The following is a 20,508-nucleotide window of genomic DNA, read 5'->3' as shown; positions in this document are numbered from 1 at the left end:
TAGCTCCCTTCGGTCTGTGATACTCTACAGATGAAGAACTAGCTCACTGGAATCTCTGTCTCTCTGTTATTCCCACTGTTTCTTGGTTCCTGATTATATGACTTACAAGCTTTTAGAAAGCAGTCTGCTGCTACTCACACGTTTGTCTCGGGAACAGAACCATTCCCTGAGGTTCCCATGTCCCACAGGAAGCCTCCTGTGCAATGAAAACACTGTATTTCTTTCAGCAATCTTCTATATTTTGCCAATGTTTTACTCTACAGAAATCCTGCTTTTCTTCCAGTCTTGACATTTTGAGACAGCTGCAGGCTGCCTAGCTAATCATCGCCTCTTGTTCCATCACTCTTTAAACTTCACCTTAGCCAATGCATCCAGAAAATGCCTTTGGCAGTAATGGAATCGTATTTCTTAGCAAGGTCCCTCCGTTTACTCAAGGGTTTTCTAAACCCACCCCATCTCTCTCTTTTTGAGACGTTTTTTCATCTGTAACTTTTGCCCTCCTGTGAATGAGGAGAGGAGACAGTGCCTCCTCCTGAGCACACCTTGGAAGCCATTTCCACTGTTGCTGCTACAGCAATTAGCCTCTCAACAAGCTCCCCTTGCGCACCGGTATGACAATGCTTGTGCCCAGGCCTGATGGTGCTAGGATTTTTCCAGCTATTCAGAAACCAACCTTTCGGAATTTTCCAGTCTAACAAGTAATTGGAGTTGTCCTTACACATTTTCTCTCCAAACAGAAATGCTGCACAGCCGTAGCCAGTGCCAGGGGGTCCCTGTCAACTGGTACAGCCATTTTTTTTTTGAAGAACACACACTTCAGTGGTAACCACCTTCCAGACTTTAAATCACTTTCCAGTCCTGCATTGTTCTCATATCAAACCCACACCTAAAGCAAAAGCACAAACATCTGTGACCAGTAGTCAGCGGGGTTTGGGAAAAATCAGTAAGCTAAGATGGAAACAGGCACAAGAGCCTTTCGAACATGAAAAGAAAACCTAAATTGTATCCTGTTGGTGACTGAAAGCATTACATATTTTCATCCATCTTCTGCCATGATTTTGCAAGATTAGCAAACTGGCAAATGAGCTTCCTGTCACCAGGGACGCAGGACCCAGCCAGCGCTGCACAGCTGGCGTTTCTCTCCACTGATAAAAAATCCTCCCCTGTACTGATTATAGGTTCATGATAAATTACCCTTTGTGGAACACACTGCGTTTCCCTGGATTCAATTTCAAATTGGCAGCCTTAAGCTTATCACAAACCATTTGTAAATGAATCAGTTCTTTGATAGTGTTAGCGTCAATCTGTGGCATCGGAAAAGCAAGCAGACTGAGGGATGCCTTGCAACAACCTCTCCATTAGCAGTTCTGGGAGAAAGTGCTCCCTGGATGAAAGGTATTATCCTCAACAGCTCTACTTTTATACTGATGTGAATTCTTCTTTTCCAGATCATCCTGCCTTTCTTGGAAATCTACATCATGTTGTTGCTATTGTGTTGCCTCCAGATGCTGGCACAATGTGTTCATTGCTAATTAATTGTCTTCCAGACACCGTTTTCTAATTTTAAAGATAATTTTCTCAGATCAGACTTGCAGGCATTTCTTACTGCTGTTTTTTCCCTGTTACACATAATGATCATCATCACATTTGATTCATCATAAAACCAGTGATGAACTAATAGAGGGCTAATTCTCAGAGCCAATCTTCCCTGTCAGCGGGGGTGTATGTTCACTGTCACTCTCTCCTCTTGAAAGACAATCCAGGATAAACTGCTCTCTAGTTAGAAATTTTTTGAACATCTCATCTATCAGGTTAAGTTTAGTAAGTGTTCACTCACACATTTCACAGATCCTGATGCACAGAGTAGCTAATGTTTCGTTATTAGCTGCCCAACCCTGAAGAAAACCTACAAGTCTGTTTCTTATTCTATCAAGCTTTGTCCTCAAGCTTCTTCGGAGTCTTTCCCCCATCTACTTTTGAAACAAATGATAAAAATCTCATTGGTCATTTCTTCACACTTACCTCATCTGCTTCCTTTAAGCCCTGCATCATTATCAATTTTTGTTATTCTATAAATCTGTGTCATTTCTCCTAATCACCTAAAAAGGGCATGGAGAAGACCAGAATCCCCTTTTCCACTGTGATTTGTTGGATACACCCTATAATTGCAAGGCTTATCGTGACTGCAACTTTCCTGGTAGTGCTCTCTCTAGTGACTTATTGACGAACTTGAACGATGGCTAGTCATTTACAGCTTCGCAGCTATGAATGCCATGGATGTGTTGTTGGTAATATTGATCTAGAAGCCCAACTCCAAATGAGCATTTATAATTTAGCCTATTGCCCATTTTCCTTAGAAGCTCTTTATGGTATCTGAATAAGACCTTACAGACCCTTGGCAAAATCAGTGGGCTGTCTCTCCTTTTCTTCCTCTCCTGGCTAGTAGCTATGTTCTATCTAGCTCAGTCCAGGTGTTTTCAAACAGCCTCTTTGTACCAGCTATAGATACTTGTGTTTTTTTCCTCATGGAAGGAAGTACTGCTCACCAAGTACCATACTATCAAAACCAATCACTAAAACATTTTCTGTCTTTGCAGACATTTTCTCATGACAGTGGGCCATCATGAACCACAAACAAGGAGTACTGCGAGTATCCTGTTCTAAGTTCTCCTCTAACACAGTTACATATGTCTAGAAGATGGTGCACATCACTATAACATCTAATCTCTCCTTATGTGCTTTCCTAAGGAGATAGCTCAGCTGCAATAGCTCTTCATCAGAAACCAAAGCTGGTGAAGTTCTTTTTTGTTTCACTTACTTTGGGAAAAGTCGCATACTCAGGACAATCCAGCCGCTGGTTACCTACTGACTAGGTATGTACTTGAGCGTGGAGGCAAGATGTGACAAACCAACCAGTTATGCATTCAGAAGCAGGATCCGGGGCACGTCCCCTGGCAGGGAAGAGGCTGTGTGACTGTGCAGTGCCAGAGAGTCCCATGAACTCCTAGGCTACAAGGCCTAGTGCAGTCCTAGCAACAACACTCAATACAAGCTTTCCGGGCTACAGCCCCACGGATTTTTCTTGCATCGGCGTCTCATTCTTTTCTTGCATCAGAATTTCCCTTTAGGACCCCAGCATTTTCTCCACTGCGGGGAGTTCTCTAGTTGTTTGCATTACATGTCACTGATGATACAAGCACAACATTTCTTTTATGCAATCTCATTTACTTAAAGTGCACATGCTGTCTGTTACCTCTGAACTCAAAGGCCAATCCCCTCCCTGCTCTGGGCTTTCTTGTATGCCCTGTATTGTCATGAAATCTTCTGACGTGCTTCAGAAGCTGCAACACTCTCTCATCATCTTCTCCTGAAGACAATGCACTGGAGCATCCCTACCAAAAAAAAATTCCAGCAACAGAATCAGTCCACCCAGATAACTTAAGCTTCAGACAGGCTTTCTCACAGCCTTGTTTCAAGTGTCTTACTAAAGAAAAGGATGCATAGTTGCTTTTGCCATTTCTCCTGAATAGGGAAGCTGCTATGGTCACTGCTCACAATGAAGATTTCCTCAACCTGTAAATAATACGATTAATCATTCTTCTCCCAGATTAGCCACACTGGTTTTCTCCTTGGAAACTGAGTATCAGATGGTGTTAACTTCAAGACAACTGGACACCACGTATATCATATTATCTGAAAACAAAAGAAGTGATTAGCATGGTAACTTCCTGAGCTGCCCCATAGAATAGCAGAGCGGACAATACAAGGACAAAAGCCTGCTTGGTCATGGCAGTCGTGGGAATGCATCCTATTTCCAGAGCTGGTGACATTCACCTTCAGCTATAAGGCTCTTCAAGAAGCACTTCAGTAGCAAACAGAACTATCGTAAGACTTGAGATTTAGGCAGTCCATTGAACCGTGTACTTCATGTCAAATCCCTCCAATTTCCACAAGTGGTACCATTCATCCCACATAACCCTGGAATAAATTCTGTACGCATATAGGACAGTAGAGGCAGATCTCTCAAAAAGCATCTGCCTAGACATACCGTAATCTGCAATTTGCTGCCTGGACACAAATCGAACCTTTGGGAAGCTGACCTAACATCTGATTTTCTTTTCTGAACAGGAGCTTGCTACTATTCCCTACACTTAGGTCTCTGTGCCAGCTAAAGACAATCCTGTTAAAAAAGGAGCATAACAAGTCTTTTTTTCTACCACATTCTCTGAAGATTAGCACCCTCAACCTAGCTACATTAGAAGAGCAGATGCAGAAAAGAAACAGATTAGTGAGCCTTTTAATTCAGAGACTTCACGTTCAGCACTTCAAGAAAAACATTCTTCATTTCTTTGTAAGCAAAGCTCACAGAAGCCATGTGATCTCAGATGACCATGACCTAGAGACCAGCTACCCAAGTAGCTTGTGACAATCTACCCTGAAGCAGATGATGTAAGGCGGCATTACTTGCATGGACACAGCTATTCTTGTAAGAGAACCAGTCTGCATTATTATATTTTTTAGTGGAAGTTTCACACGCTATACTAGAATGAGGGAGAATTAACATTCTAGACAAAGCAAAGTATGGGCATTTATAGTCTCTCAACTCAACCCAATGCAGACAGCCACAGCTCCTGAATTGTCGTGCTACACTGGCTGTCCACCTAGTAAAAGCTCCGTTTCAGCAAGCAGTCATGTTTGACTGCTGCGAAGGGGTCTTCATCCCAGCTGGAACTCTGCAGGGTCATCATCAAGTGCATGGGAGGTTTCCCCTTGCAGTCCTGAAGCCAGCTCTGCTCTGCTCCCTGCTAGCCTAGTCCCTGCTCCAGCCCAGCCATCACAACCCAAGAGGAAGGAGTATTTTGAGAAACCATACACAGATCTGGCACTACATCAGCTTTGCCTACACCACCACCTCTCATCTTGGCGCTTGCTACGACAGTGTCAGATATGCAGACTTCTGCTAGGAGAGCTGGTTCATGGGGAACCCTCGGCTGTCTACAACTACCCTTTTTTGAATCGTTTCCAGACCAGCAGGGGCGGAATATATCATGGATTTGGTCCAATAGCCTGTAAAATCAGCAAGATGCAGTCACAGAGTCTGCAGGTAGAGAAGGATCCAGACAAACCATTATCACACTGCCAAGGCGAGAATTGCAACACTTGCTGCTTACTTCACATACTCACATTTTTCTATATGTTGAGGTTCAAAAGAATTTTTTTTTAAAAATCACTTTCAAAAATATTACCATCATATGCGCACATACGCTTACAGAATCTGTTCTGCCAAATTAGACCTAGTTCAAGACAGAAGGAAAATAAAAATTATGAACGTAATATCACATATGCAGCATATACCGACTAGCACTTTAAGAAGATTACCAACTATTTGTACTGAAATAAATACAATTTGGCAATAAAGACTCTATCACACCTTTTGTCATTTTTTTTTTCCACATAAATATCTAGATTCCTTTTTTTCAATTTTAGGAAGAATACATTAAATGCTTCAATTCTTCCTGCATCAGTTAGTCTCATGTTTCACTGAGGCAGATCGCATAACATCAAAAATAATTATCAGATATTAAACGCCATTATTAGGTCCATTTTTTTTTCAGTTTGCAGTTGTATATTTATTACAAATAAAACCCTGAGGAATCTGTTGAGTCATTAGAAATACATACAGCACAGAATTCATCCCTCCTATTCACCAAAAAGCATGCAATGCAATATTTATACTACAGATGTTTTCAAATGTAGTTTTATTCCAGTGACCTATTTGCAGTTTTTACATATATCTCAAAACAACATTATGCAAACATATCATACAACAGCACTTAAAAGAATTTTTAGTATATACTCCTTTATAAAAGGTTTTGACACAATGGAAAAGACAGTCCAGAAAAGCTCAGGTTACCAGGTTTCTTGATAAACAAAATACCATGAAGCCCTGTAACCTGCATGAGCACAAGTATCCATCATGATGGATCCCTCTTCTAAATCCCTCTTCTACATAAACAGGTTTAAGTTTTGTTCAGTAGACAAGTTTCTACAACACTGTCCATTTAATTTTGTGCTTTCCAAAAGGCAAGCATACTACAGAAATAAAACTTCCCACCCAATAGGAGAGAGAAATTCAGTAAACATGTATTTGTTTCCCATTCCAGCAGAGGAATCCAAGTTCATTGAAATTCTCATTACAGCTAAATCCAGCACACCTTGCTTATAATTTCTTCTTCTTTGTCTGCTCCCCAGAGTCTAGTTTACGTTTCTTAGCAGAAGCTGGTTCATCATCTTTTTCGTCATCTTTAAATAAAAGACAGAGTTAATCAAAGTCAGCAAAGCCAGTATTTTTGTCTTAAACACCATCCTTGTCCCAGAACAACCAACTTAAACCATATCTGAGATGCCTGGAAAAAAGTCACAGCAGTTATTAACTGACAACATCCTCACTTTTGGAATGTGGCCAATATGTGGACAGAATAGGAATGATTACTTGTTATTACTACCACAGACCATCAAGGATAACTAAGAGGCGGCTTTGTTATGCTCCTGTATAGAGCTTTGTTATGCTCCTGTTCTAGAAAAGTTACTATTTGAATAGATAAGACAAAAGCTAGAAAATGACATTTTAGAAGCAGGAAGTCATGTCAAGGTCAATTAACAGTTTATCTTCCCAGTCTTTGAATGAAGGCTATGAGAAATGTGTGTGTGTGTGGGGGGAAGGATACAGAAAAAATGGAGCAAGAAAGAGACAGAAAACTGCCGCTGTTGAAGGGACAAACAGACCAAAAAAAAAGAAGCAAGACAGCAGCAAAACCTTCCTTTGGAAAAGGTTCGCTGACATCTTTACTGGTCAATGAAAACATTATCATGTGTTCTGAAAGCCCAGAATTTCTTCTTCTGGTTTTGTTCTCTTGGTTGTTACTGGCCATCTTCCTCCAGCAATCGTTTATAAAAATTATTCCTCCTTCCTGCCAAATATTTCTTTACTTCCTAGATTACCATGACAGCTTGTACCATGATTAAAAGTGAAGAGGACAGTAAATATTTTCTTCAGTAATCTGTCACATGTGCATTATATTTCACTCCCCTCTCCGCTCTCAAGTTTTGCAAACATTATAAAAATAATACGACCTCCATCTACACCCAAGGTCAAGACAGCAGCGCTTAAAGAAGCTCTTGTACCACCTTCTGGTTTAGCAGTACCGTGACTGAACCTGTAAGTTTCCTATAACTACAGTTCTACTGACTCTCCAATCTTTCCACTAATGACAACGGAAGGGGCACAGAGAGATTGCTGGAGAGTCTATGTTGATTCTAGGAAAACCAGAACACGCACCAAAGCCTGACCATCTCTGCAACCAACTGGCTGGGGCTCGTCGGATGCCAGAGGGACCCGCAGAACCTCCTCCGAGTTCTGGGCAGGGAGGGCTCCGCTCACAGCACCCACCCACCCGATCCGGCTCTTCGCGCACACAAATCTGAAACACACGCGCTTGTGCAAAGCGCAGCTGCCCTCTGCCAGGACCTCACCCGATTCCAGGGGCTCCTGCTCCTCATCCGGCAGAAACTTGGCTTTGCTGGCCTGCCGCGGTGCGTCGGCGCCGTTGTCCTCATAGATGTTGGACCACTTTATGGCCATGTCGAGGGCCGGGGGCGGCGGAGGCTTCTTCTCGGGCAGGCTGTAGGTCTCCGGCGGGGGCACGGCGTTGCTCCTCCACACCCTGAACTCCCTGGGGGGCTGCAGGAGAGAGCAGGGCACCCGTCACACCGCGCCTCGGCTGCCGGGCGGCGCGGCCCGGCCCGGCCCCACCCGGCCGCCCCGGGCTGCCCCCCGCGGCCCGCCGGCCCCGCACCTCCTCGGGCGCCGGCAGGACGCGGCTCTCCCAGTCGATCTGCTTGTTGAGCGGGTTGTAGAGGAAGGCGGGCGGCTGCGACACTCTACGGAAGAGCTCGTCGGGCGGCGGTAGCCGCGGCCGCCGCCCCGGGCTGCCCGCCGCCGCCGCGCCGCCCCTCGCCTGGCGCTCGTCGGGCTGGGGCTCGTCGGCCTCCGAGTCGGAGCTGGAGCTGCCGTAGGCCGCGAAATAGCCCAGCGGGTCCTCTCCCTCCGCCGCCATGGCGGGGCCTGCCGCCGCGACACCGCCCGTACGGAAACCGGGCCCGTGCCGAGGGTTCCGCCGCACCGACGGCAGCCGGAGCCCCCGCCTGCCCCGGCCCGGGCTCCGCCCTGGCCCCCGGGAGGCGGAACACACAATTTTTATGTGGGTGGGGTACCGGTTTGCACGTGGTGAACGGGATCCAGCAGGAGGAGGTGGAAAAAGCTGACCTTTGCGCGCCTGCCCCGGGGTACGCGGGGTTCACCCCCAGTAACTCGGGGATTTTTTTCTCCAAGTGACCATAGACAGAGGCAGAAAATCAGACGTGAAACTGAGACGACCTCCATTTCTCCTTTTTTACACCTGCAAGCCTAAGTAGAGAGAAAACACGTTTTCCTTAATGTTCAAGCATTCGCTAATCCAGGGCACATAAAGCTTCAAAGTCACCTACCCAGCAATAAACAGTGACATGGCCTGTCTTTACCAAAATAGGTTTTTCAAATCTATTGGAAAAAGTTTGTACTAGACTTCCCTTGTCAACAAGGCTCATGTATCTGCTGCTGCATCAGCTAAAATACTGACTAGCCCTGTTTAGGTTACTTACACTACCATGGAAGCAGGATAAGGTCTAAGAAGGGACTTTGGTTATGGTATGATCAATTCCTTCACTGTAAAGATACTGAACTGTGTCCAGCCGGTCTCTCGTAATCAATACTATAATAATTATTTTGAAAGAAACCCTACATACAAAGTACGATGAAAACAACCACTGAAGTGAGCCTCGATGCTCCCCGCAACATTTGCAAATCCTTTTTTGAGTCATGCTCCTCAGCGCTCAAAGGTTTTGTTTCTCCCTTGCTATTAATAAAAACAAAAAAAAAAGGTTTATATAAGAATGAAGTTAATATATGCATGGCTGAAAGCAACACTTGATCACTCAACTTCTTCAAGACAAGAAAGTCATTTAAAAAAAAGCCCAAAACCAAGAACCACGTTAGCAATACTAGTCACAAACCACAGAAAGTGTAGTTAAGCAGACAAGGTCTTCATTTCACATGCCTGTCTTCTCTATACACTGCTCTTGAATGCAGTCCTGCAGGCTCAGGTGTTTCACATTAAGTCAGTCTTTCCACCTTTCACAAGAGAACGAGAACAAAAGCCTCCTGCACACACAAAGCCAAAACCACACGTCCAGATACTGGCATGAACAGCTCTTACAACTGATACATTTTAATAATGAGAGAGGCAGACAGGAAAGCAGGCAATTATACAAAAGAATTTATTCCAAAAGTTGTGATAAAAATATTTTAAATGTTAAAAAAAATGTACGCTATAAACATGTTGTAAGATAATACATTCATTTAAAGTCTCAGGTTAACAGGCTCCACTGCAGGAGCGATCCCTGCACAGGTAGGCTTCCTGCGGGCTGTGTGACGCAGCATGCAGCACACCTGGTGTGCTCGGATTTAGATCTGCAAGGCTGCCTTCACCCTGAGCTGATGCTCTTTTTCAGTTACGGCCGAGCTTGCTCGCTCCCCTCCATTTACAAGAATCCAAGAAGGTTCCAAACCTAAGCACAGCTCTTCAAGTGGTTACTGAGAGCATTTAGACAAATCAATTTTTAGGTATCCCAAGTATGTGCAACTACAGTTCAAGTTAATGGAGGACAGGGATTTAACCCAACCCTTAATTTCACATTAGAGAGCAAAATTTTGCTTGCATATTTAAGCACTTAACTTCCAGAGTGCCTTCTGAACCAAGCAGTTTTGTTGAAAAGTATTTTCACTGCCCTGACAGTCTATGACCATAGATGTATACAAGAAAAATAAAGACTTTTATAAATGCGAAACAGAAGCCCACATCTTTATTGAATGTAAGCTACTCATATATTAAGTATAGAGTGCAGTTGAACATGCAGTTTATTTTAAGCTACTTGCAAAACCAGAGTAAACATGGAAAAAAAATTAGAGACTATACTGAGGTCCTGGAGATGACCTGTCTCCACAAAAGGAGAACACAGTTTAGGAATATTACCCAAGTTTGAATGTGAATGGAATTACACAGCTATAGCACTGTATGAGAGCCAAAATAACTTAAAGCCTCAAATCAAACCTACCCTTTCATATACCAAAAACATCTAATGACTTTGAAGTGTAGTACTGCAGAACACAACTGTACGTGTTTTCAAGTAAGAGTCTGTCTTTGCCTATTAAAGTGGTTATAGACCAGCTTCCTAAAAAGTAGATTACAACCCAAGAGCATGAGAGGAATACAGCACGTTACATTGTGTCAAGAAATGAGAACCTTCCCATGTCAAAATAGTTTAAAATGCATTTGACTCTAAACAATCTGAAACATAAACCAGTCTATCTGCTTTGAAGAGTAGGTATCTGAAGTGCAACATTCCCAAGAGTCCTTCCGGTACGGATACCTTCTTGCTACAGGACTCCTCTACTTACCTACTGGGACAAAACATACAAGCTTTGCTCCTTAATAGCATTATACAGTAACATTTTCTTACAGCCCACATGATGCTGTTACAGCAGTTTACATTCCTTTTCCATTATTAATGAGAATTTATATTTAAAGTGCATCTCAAATCAGAAATCTTTAACTAATATACAAGAATAATATGCTAAGACTTGTAGAAGTATATTTGCTAACTCAAAGCACTGCCTTTTGATTTACTAGCAGGACAGAAAACAGAGTTCATACAAGAGACTTCTTGCAAATGAGCATAGCTACAGATTTGGCCAGATTCATTTGGGGTTTGGTTTTTGTTTGTCTGTTTTGTTTTTTGGAAATGGAGCTGCACACACACATATAAAGGGCAGAATTTATCTTACAGAGAAACATTTCACTTGGTAAATGAGTTTAAGCTTTTTAGTGAGCTTAAGCTTTCAGTTCAGAAAGTTCTTTTTCAATACTCAGTACTTTTCCTAACCATCTTTCCCAATTCAACCATCACAGAAACATTACGAAAAGCAGATTTGTTAGTTTCTGTAGGAAGAAAAAAAACCCACTGGTTCTATAACTGCAGCTTAAATATCTGCAACCAAATGTGAAATCTTAAATACACTGGTTTAAAAACCAAACCTTTGCTGGTATAACACCATGATCTTTTGAATAAAGCTCCCTACAGAACATATAATCAAGGAGCTCCAGAGTCACTGAATTACAAAAAAAAAAAAAAAAGCAAAGCATATTACTTCTTAAAACCAGTAAATAGCATAGATTGTTTCCTCTGATTTTGCTGGTGAACTGTTTGAAAACATTTTTTTAACCTTTTTCAGACATCACACAAAGTTTCAGTACCATTTGGATGAACAGACAAAAGTCACTACGTTCACTGTGGCTGAAGAGAACGCGATCTTAAAGGCAAAAAGCAATTGTCACTTGAGCTAGTACATGGCTCTTGCTGCTCTGACTGGAGCTCTGGGGGGAGAGGGGGTGCACCGGGGTCTCCAGGCCCTGGAAGGGTGGCTGAAAAAACAGCACTCTGTGCATTTCCCATCTCTGCAACTGGTAAATTCATTGAATGAAGAGAGACAGCAGACACAAATGCGGCGGTGCTATAATCTTCTTCTGGATGATGTATCTGGGTGGATTCTTTGTCTTTTGTTTTATCAAAAAAATTAGATTCATCAGAATATGATCTAGAAAGATTATTTGTTCCCCCATACAGCGATGTCATACAGGTGCTGCAGCTTAGACCTAAGACAGAAAACAGAGACTGGATTTAATTACCATATCATGCACTCTTAAAACTGTGCTCTGATTTAATAGTAGCAAGATTGCCAAAGATCAACTGTCTATTTTTAACAAATTAACCTCTTCATCTCACCTGTGACACTCCGATATCCACGACAAATTAAAAAATTAATGCAGGTTATCTCGGCTGATGTGAATGATTTCTCTATGTCTCTGTATCAGCTACTATTTGACAAAGACGCACCATTAATTTAAGCTTCATTTTAGGAAGTCACTTTAGCCCTTTGACCCATCCTTTGACAGATTTCTCATTGGGTTCTTCAAACTTTAAAAAGATTCAGCTACATAGTTCTACTCCGAAGTGGACCACATTTGAAGGCTGTTTTATCTGAAGCCAGAGAAAGCTTCAGGCCTTTCACCTCTAGCGTTAAAAATGTATTTTCTTCCATCTTTATTTCTCTTTTGATGGGTGTGGAAGGGGAAGTAAGGTTTTTGGTTTAGAAGGCTTTTTTACTTTCTTTATCTGACTTAAACTATGAGTACATATAGTCGCTTCAAGCTCTGTGTGTCAACGAAACCTCTCCGCCTGTATGAAACAACACATACGTACATTTACAGTGTCTAATTTTAAGTTTTGGCACTGAAGGAATACAGCATTTGCTGGCTTATCTTCTGCTGAGGTGCAATGTTTAACAAAACCAGAGCATCCTGCCACTGCAGTAAATAGCTTCAAGAGAAATGCAAGATGGAAGATAACCACCTGTTTTGAGTTCTGAATTAGAACCGTGTAGAAAGCAAATGAAACTGAAATGTGAAGACAGACTTATCCATCACAACACATGATAGGGGTTTTTTGCAAGTTTTTCTCTATGATGTGTTCAGAATGTAAAAAGGTAAAGCCAGGACACATGCACTAGGATCTTAAACTGAAACTGGTGATATTTCCAAGAATGTTGTCTCAAACACTAGAGGAAGAGAAGAAAAAAAAAATTATCTGTATTAAGAAATATGATTTCAAGAATTGTTGGAGTTTAATTTTGCAGACTGTCAAAGTAAAACTTATGTCTTATATTATTGCAAACCTCTCACCTTTGAGAGCTTCAAGTTTTTCATTTTTGACTCTCAACACTACGTCAGTTATCTTTTGTAACAGGAAGTTTTGTGTTCTTTCTCGTCGGATAGATTCAACCAAAGCATCTAGTCCCTTTGGGTTTTCTGCTAAGTAGTCCAATAATTTCCCAGTTTTCTTCCTACTGGAAGATCGAGAAGAAATTTCTTCTGTGTCCTCTCTAGTGAGTATTTTCTTTGAACGCAGGTAATCAAAGTGCCTCTCAGCTATGATTTTATCACACAGGTAAGGACGCATTCTTTCTAAAGCCTGAAAAACAAAACAAACTAGTATTAGACAATCTTTCCATTTATTTAGAAGCCTGCATGTAAAATCTATATGAAGATTACAAGCTGCCACTGTGTTACCTAGCAGAGATTTTTCTCAGTATCAAAAAATATATATATATTTTTAAAAAACATTACCTAATTTACTTATCCTTTTCATTAGTTTTCTTTGAGTGAACTCAGGAGTTTAAATGTTACGTAATAAGGTAAATACTTACCAAAAATGTTAATTACATCAAGTCTGTGGTTATTGCATTTCAGAAGTCACGAAGTAAAAATGAAAAGAAATTATACCAACAAAACACAACAGCACCTGCTCACTCTCACTTTGTCTACAGACACACTCATTCTCACTGACTACCGGATTGCCACATTTCCATACTATTTGTTTCCATGATGCTCAACTTCAAAAATATTGCAACTACTGATGTTTTCAATATTGAAACATTGATGATTGTTTCAGCAATCTCAGAGCAACAGCATGAATATATGCACTGTTTAAAAGATTTGTTAAATAAACACCACTATTTACAAGTTCAACAAATTACTGGCACCCAGAATACAGGCATTTTCATCCACAGACATACCTACTGTCGAAAACTTTACTGACTGCTTTTCATCTTCATCAAACTGCCTTCTTTTGGTTTAAGATTTTTATACCAAACACCTGAAGCAACTCGCACACCTCTAACATGCTGCACAGACAACTGAGTTAGTGCAACTCTGATGACTCTGGCAAAAGCAAAATGCCTCCACCCTCTGCAGCATAACTTCAGCTTACAAGTGTGAACTGGTTGCTTAAATCCTCTCTGTAACCAGTAAAAAGAAAGAAGTGGAACAATCTGCCCAAGGGAGGGGACTCTCTTCATTGTCTAAAGACCCTAACATGCATTCAATTAAAATTGGATATAATGAAGCAGAGACAGTCTTGAGCACTTAAGGAGCAGTGCCACTCTGCATCCTCAGGACCTGTAACACTTAGTATCAGATCACATTCCCTCAGAGTTCTTCTTCCTGGGGAAACACGCTATCTTTTGTAACCATATTCAATTCCAACTGACTACGAATTTATTTCAGAGGTAATTTTACAGGAGCAATGTCAGGACTAACTAAAGACTGCCATGTCACCACTTTGATTTCCTCCTTGGAAGATCAAGTGTCCTCTCCTACACTGACCAATTTATTTTTACAGTTAGCAAAACAAAAAACAATCTTCCTTTACTTTGCTCAGAGGGTACATACATGCACAAACATTGCAAAAATGTAAACATTAATCTTATTTCAATCTGTACATTAACAAGTCTGCTTGATATCAACATCAAAACAGAATTAAAGCATGTGTTCACAACTCTCTGGTTTCAGTATCTACTACTCTCTGAAGATGACAGTCACAAATGACATCTATGTGCTTGAAAAACAAGCTCTCATTTTAAATACTACAAAATTGACAGTTTCTCCCACCAACATTTTTCACTGTGCAGAATTACACAAGTCAGATATCCACTAGCTGAATACTACTGATGTGAAAAAACTAGTGTCCTCCCAGTCTCATTCGATTAAAAAAACAAACAAACAAACAAAAACCAACAAAAGATTTGACAGCCAGAAGGAAAAACAATTTTACATACAAGATATGTTCAGAGATGGAAACAAAACCTTCCCAAATAAAATTTTATAATGTCTTCCTGCTTTTTGAGATTAGATTCCATAACAGCAGCACTTAAAAATTAAAATTTGAAAATGACTGTTTGCCTTATAGCCATTTACTAGCTTAGTAAATAGAAGTGGAGGAAAAGCTGGACATGAAGAGGTACTTTAAGACATTATTTCAAACAGCAAAATACTGTCTATCATACTGGTACTAGGGAAAGAACCAATAACTCTTAAAGAAAAAACTTCCTGGACTGCTCCACTAAGTACAGCAGAGGATAAATGTGTTCCTCTAGTTGCTCTTTAGGAGCCAACAAATACTAAACTATCAATAAACAGCCTATGGTTACGCAGTTGTTAAAGAAAACATCAGATGAGCACACATGGAAGCTAAAAGAAGGCTTTTGGCAGCAGACTATCACCACTAGATTGAATAAAACTGAAACTGTAAGGGTGCAGCTCCATGGTGGCCAATTCAAGGGCAAGGAATGCTCTCCCCTGCACGGCAGCTGCATGTTCCTATCCTTTCCCTTGTACTGGTGAATGAGAGGATCCAGTCAAGAAATTGAATTGGTGCTTTTTCTCCCTGCTCCACAGCCAGATTAATTACTTGATTCAGTTTAACATCCAGTCACATTGGCACTAGTGGTGGCACAACAACCATGATGGGAGCAGAAAAGTGCAACAGCACAGCTTGTATCAATGTCGGCGGCTCTGGAATACATCTCAAGCGTCCCAACTGCATCAAGCCCATGTCTGAATGGTTATGAAAGCAGTGGGCAATACAGATTTCTTCAGTTCTCATGGAAATCTCATCCTACCACAAGAAGGATTAATTAACAAACTTTAAAACATAAGTCAATCAATGTTTCAACATTAAAAGAGCGAGTTGCTATTGTGGAGAAAGACTATTGTGTTTTGACTAACATCTTCCTGCAATGAGTCTTTCACTGTATGAAGTGTATCAGTTCTGAATTCCCACCTGTGCTGTCCTCATAGGTTAATAGTTTATGAGGGACAGAAAGAGAAAACACATTAGAACAGAAACTTTAAACATACTTTGCTGTGTATCGATGATTTTGTATGGCTCACTGCCTCCTTCTCAGCTCTTGAATGTAAGACTCCAACCTTTACAAATTCCTCCTCAAGACAAGGTTACCCAGATAAGGTTATCCTTGCAAGTTAGCTTTCTGGGGTGTGCTGTCACATAACATACACAGAACTTGTGGTAAAGCAGCACTTCTGTTTGAAGCAATCCTGTCAAAGTTACTTGAACAAGTTCGAAACAGCTAAGTGAGTTTACACTGAACCAGCACTTTGTATCATGAAGCTGCAACACTTAAAATCTTAGAGAAGAGGCTGTAAAGACAGATTTATTGGATTGTATTTTGATGATAAAACTAATATTATTTCTTTCTTTATATTACATTTCCATCAAGTCCTCCAATTACTACAGGAGACCCTATGAGATTAAGGACTAAAGCACCACAGGCGCGCTTCTGAGAGACACAGTCGTGAATTCTGTCACCGACACAGATTAACAAATATATCATGTTACATATAGTCTGATTTAAGTAGTTCTTATCTTTTTTTCGGTGTAACTACCGGATGCTAACTATTGCAGTATTACCCTGTGGTTCCACAAAAGCAAGTAATAACTTGAAAAATATGCCTCACAAAACTATGACAAAGCATTTAAAGAAAATTACATATGCATAAAGCTGTAAGAAACCAAAACTGAACTCCAAACATTGCACTTCAAAGCAATAAAAACTTAAATCAGTTAAACATAAGATGCTGTAAATTAGAAACAGAAGCATGGATGGTCAACAAATAAACTCTGATTATTATTTTTTAATTTAACCAATCACTTGTTGAAGTTGGTTAACAGATTGCTTGCTTCCTAGCAAGAAGGTAAGCAATTCCAAACTCAATCAGGATGAAAACTTTTCTCAGATTCCAGACAGCAGTGAACAAGTGTGGTGAGAAAAAAAAAATCAGGAAACTACAAGAAAAAAAGCCTCAAAGAAAAATAAATCAATATTTAATCCAAATATTCATGCTCTACGAGAGAGTCTTACTAACACCAAGAGAAGCATATACATTTGTAACTAACCCTTGGATATCATACTAATTACCCATCACTTTTGGTCTGTCTTCTAGCACTTATTGTGGCACATACGGACACCCCGAAGCCAAACCCTCGCTATTCCGGCCTTAAAACGCGACAAGGAGCGGCACACTTCGAAGAACACAAAAAGGACACGGAACTTTCAGGCAAATACCTGGCCCCAGGGTTAAGCTTTTGCAAGTCGTTATCAGCCTTACACCGGGAAACCTCCCGAAGGCCGCGGGCTGCCGCTCCCGGCGAGCTCCGGACAGGACGCCCCAGAGGCCCCGGCCCAGCGGAGCCCAGGGCCGGGCCCCCGCCCCCGCCTTGCCGCGCCACACGTGACGTGCCCGCCCCCGCGGGCGCCCTCCGGGAAGGCGGCGGGGAACTCCGGGCAGCGCGGCAGGGGCCGGGGCCGGGGCCCAGCCCAGCGGCCGCTGGCGGCCCTCCCGCCTCCACAGCGGCCTCCCCTCCCGGACGCCCACTCTGACAGGGCTTCCGCTTCCCCCGCCCGGGCCCTGGCCCCACCCCGCCGCGCCCCGGCCCCGGGCACTCCGGCATCTCGGCCCGGCCCACCACTTACATCCTTCTTCACCTCGGCCATCTCGTCCTCCGTTAGCAGCCGCCCCACAGCCCCTGACCCCGAGCCCGAGCCTGGGCCCAGGCCTTCCATAGCGAAAACCGCGCCGCCGCCGCCGGGGAAAACCGCTCACGGCAGCACTTCCGGTCGCTGCCCCGCCCCCGCCCATGGGCCCGCAGGGAGGGCACTCCGCCCCCACGGCGGCCCAGCCCGGTAGCGCGTGCGCGGAGGGGCGTCACTCCGCCCCCCCCCCCCCCTCCGTGTAACGGGGGGCTCGGCCCGCCGGGGCCTGACGGGAGCGGAGCCGGAGGCGGGCGGGCTCGGCTGGGAGCCGCCCTGCGCAAGGGCTGCCCTCCCGCCGGCCGGGAGCGCAGGAACCGCAGCGCCCGGCGGCGACGCCCCCGACTCCCTTCGCGGGTAAACCCTTCCCTTCTCCGGAGCGGCCGCCCGGCTGCGGCTGTGCCCGTAGCTCGCACGGCCGCCGCCCGAGGGCGCCCGGACACCCCCTCCGTTAAAGCGGGTGTTGGCAACGATGAGTGGGCGCGGACAGCTCAGGCTATGGCTGCAGTCCTGAAAACTTCGTTTCCAGCAGTTAAAAATGAAAAGGAATGGAAGTAAAAGCCACCAACACTGGGTTTTGCTGCCAGTAAGGCAGACCTACCACTTTTACGGTATTTTGCAAAGTCCTTTGGCTTGATATGCCTTGTTAATGCAATCATGCTTAAAATATTATCTGCAATGGTAACTATTTTACACTGCTAGCGTTCCCAGCTTTTCAGTGAACCCATAGGATAGCCAAGGTCCTGCCCAGAACACTTCAAAAACAAAGGACTAGTCGTTGTTCTTACCTGGTGACAGAGCTGATGCACATAGAGCTGGGTGTTAAAAATCACAGCCAGCCCCTAAACTGTTTGCCAGAAAACACCAAACCAGCTCTGCTCCTTGAAGCTGCTGCGAAAACTCCTTCAGACTCACCCTCACCACCCAGCCCTACAGACCTGATCACTGGTAATTTAGCAGCACACCTCTGCTCACAACCCAAATCTTTCTGCAGTGTTAATTCCCACCCCAGGAAGCCTTTGTTTGCTGTAGTGCATTTGAATTTTTCAAAGCTGTCTGTATATCTCTGGATTAAACATCTGAAATACAAGGTAAACAAGTAGTTACCTCCTGTTTCCCTGCTCAGAGGGCTGCAGGGCAGGCCATTTTTTTCAAGACCATGTGCCTATGTTTATCCTCCCTAATCTGTGCTAGGCACTCAAATACATGGAAAGGTTTCAGATCCTCTGAAGCTTCCAGTGAGCTGAGACAGAGCCAGGCTTCTCCCCAGCTCCTGTCTCCCATCCTTGTTCAGGAAACCAAATGTCTTCCAGCTCCTCCTCTTCAAGGTGAATTACACTGTAGACTTTGGTGGCTCTGTACAATACTGCTGACAAAAATGGCTATCGCATGTTGTGGATTTAGAGTATTTGTTAATAATCTTGCCCTGTAAGAGGTGCAGTTCAAAGCCATGTGATGTCTGGAGGGTTAGGCTTCTGGATTCCTGAGCCATGTATGAGACACACTGAAATGAATTAACTTCATCAATCAGGAAAAAAGCATGTGGTTAGAGAATACAAGAATAGAACATATTTTAGCAGACTTAATGCTGGTAAACCCTAACAGGATTTAATGGTCCATGCAGCTGGAAGACGACTACTCTCAGGATGAACCTCATTTCAGGAGGTTAGCATCGGTTCAGTATTAAGAAGTGCGCCTCAATGAGAAGTGACTTACAGATGATTTCTTTCAAGGGAGCTGGGAAGATCTGGGACATTGCATTGGTTTTATGAGTATGTACATATATAATGCCCATCTAAAATTTCTGAGCCAAAGAAGTTTTGGAAACTGTTTACAACAGTTCAAATCTTTCACAATATTGGTCCCAGAAAATACTGTAACACTGTCACAGTTTGTCAGAAGTTGTTGGTCAGCTTTTCAGAGCTGTGACTGGCTCCAGGTTTTATTCCCCCTTCTTCATCAATCCCACTCTAGGCAGCCTGTCCTCACTGCAGAGCAGGGGCCTCCACCTGGGAGCTTCTTGTGCTCCCATCCCATTCTGCCTCCTGGTCCTTACTCAAGGGTCTGGGTCCTGACCCAGGAATACTCCTTTTTGGAGCTGGAAGGACCCCTCCCTGTGAGACCAAGTGGGCTGTACACCTGCACTTCCCTAAGGAAACGGAGGCAAGCTGGTAGGCAGAGAGAAGGGGGAGTTTGGTTCAGTTACAGATCCAGATCAAGGGCCTTGCCCAAACCAAACGGATGTCTGGAGCTACCAACAGCAAGTTTTCAATGACAAACCCACAGCAATCAACCTGCAGCTCATGAATTTTTGAGGGTGAGGCTGTTGAGAACATCAGGATGTCTGGAATTATGATGCAGGAGACTGACGCTTTTTCAGCAGGACGCACTTACAGTGGAGAGTAAATTTGTACACCCAAGTGCAGAAGTGAATTTTGCAGCTCTACAGCTGAATTTTGCAAAGGGTACTCCTTTTTAAATCACTATTACGCTTTTGAAGGTTTTGATATTCTGTGAGGAACCTCTTAATGTGGTAAGTGGAAGGGGCTTGTATAGCTTTTGTTATTGTTACTTACTGCCATTTAGAAAAAAAATTAGTACCAACTCTCTCCTGTAGATATGGGTATGTAGATAAGATGCATGTAAATGCAGTACTTTACTATATCAATTGCACCAAGCTAAATGTATCCACATTAGATGGTGCTCTGATTTAGAATCATAGAATCATAGAATCGTTAGGGCTGGAAGGGACCTTCAAAGGTCATCTAGTCCAACCCCCCTGCAAGGAACAGGGATATCTCCAACTAGATCAGGTTGCTCAGGGCCTCATCCAACCGGGCCTTGAACGTCTCCAGGGATGGAGCATCCACCACCTCTCTGGGCAACCTGTTCCAGTGTTCTACAAC

General features: G+C 43.2%; 2 protein-coding genes across 3 annotated transcripts; both read right to left on the bottom strand.

The window, feature by feature from the left end:
• Positions 1 to 5,566: 5,566 nt before the first annotated feature.
• Positions 5,567 to 8,117, bottom strand: C10H1orf52 (chromosome 10 C1orf52 homolog). The gene is made up of 3 exons (XM_086617588.1): positions 7,857 to 8,117; positions 7,534 to 7,741; positions 5,567 to 6,303 (listed from the first exon to the last, which is right to left on the bottom strand). The coding sequence occupies exons 1-3, from the start codon at positions 8,115 to 8,117 to the stop codon at positions 6,221 to 6,223; spliced, it is 552 nt and encodes a 183-aa protein (XP_086473714.1). The 3' UTR covers positions 5,567 to 6,220.
• A 1,252-nt stretch (positions 8,118 to 9,369) lies between these two features.
• BCL10 (BCL10 immune signaling adaptor) lies at positions 9,370 to 17,638 on the bottom strand. 2 transcript variants are annotated; one of them, XM_086617312.1, is made up of 3 exons: positions 17,546 to 17,638; positions 12,897 to 13,185; positions 9,370 to 11,810 (listed from the first exon to the last, which is right to left on the bottom strand). In XM_086617312.1, exons 1-3 carry the CDS (start codon positions 17,633 to 17,635, stop codon positions 11,443 to 11,445), a joined length of 747 nt encoding a protein of 248 aa, XP_086473438.1. In that variant the 5' UTR covers positions 17,636 to 17,638; the 3' UTR covers positions 9,370 to 11,442. The 2 variants fall into 2 exon arrangements, with proteins under 2 accessions (XP_086473438.1, XP_086473439.1); XM_086617313.1 differs by having other exon boundaries at positions 9,370 to 11,777.
• Positions 17,639 to 20,508: the final 2,870 nt, after the last annotated feature.

This window comes from Tauraco erythrolophus, chromosome 10, assembly GCF_009769465.1.
Source record: "Tauraco erythrolophus isolate bTauEry1 chromosome 10, bTauEry1.pri, whole genome shotgun sequence".
Taxonomy (NCBI): domain Eukaryota; kingdom Metazoa; phylum Chordata; class Aves; order Musophagiformes; family Musophagidae; genus Tauraco; species Tauraco erythrolophus.
This window is presented reverse-complemented; position numbering and strand designations above follow the sequence as displayed.

What these genes read in the sequence shown, in the direction of transcription:
- C10H1orf52 (XM_086617588.1), bottom strand. Translation starts at nt 8,117, where the DNA reads ATGGCGGCGGAGGGAGAGGACCCGCTGGGCTATTTCGCGGCCTACGGC. An exon ending in TCCTGCCGGCGCCCGAGGAG is followed by an intron (nt 7,742 to 7,856) that starts GTGCGGGGCCGG and finishes TCTCTCCTGCAG; the next exon opens with CCCCCCAGGGAGTTCAGGGT. An exon ending in GCAGGAGCCCCTGGAATCGG is followed by an intron (nt 6,304 to 7,533) that starts GTGAGGTCCTGG and finishes TTTTATTTAAAG; the next exon opens with ATGACGAAAAAGATGATGAA.
- BCL10 (XM_086617312.1), bottom strand. Translation starts at nt 17,635, where the DNA reads ATGGAAGGCCTGGGCCCAGGCTCGGGCTCGGGGTCAGGGGCTGTGGGG. An exon ending in TGGCCGAGGTGAAGAAGGAT is followed by an intron (nt 13,186 to 17,545) that starts GTAAGTGGTGGG and finishes TTTGTTTTTCAG; the next exon opens with GCTTTAGAAAGAATGCGTCC. An exon ending in AAAACTTGAAGCTCTCAAAG is followed by an intron (nt 11,811 to 12,896) that starts GTGAGAGGTTTG and finishes TTTCTGTCTTAG; the next exon opens with GTCTAAGCTGCAGCACCTGT.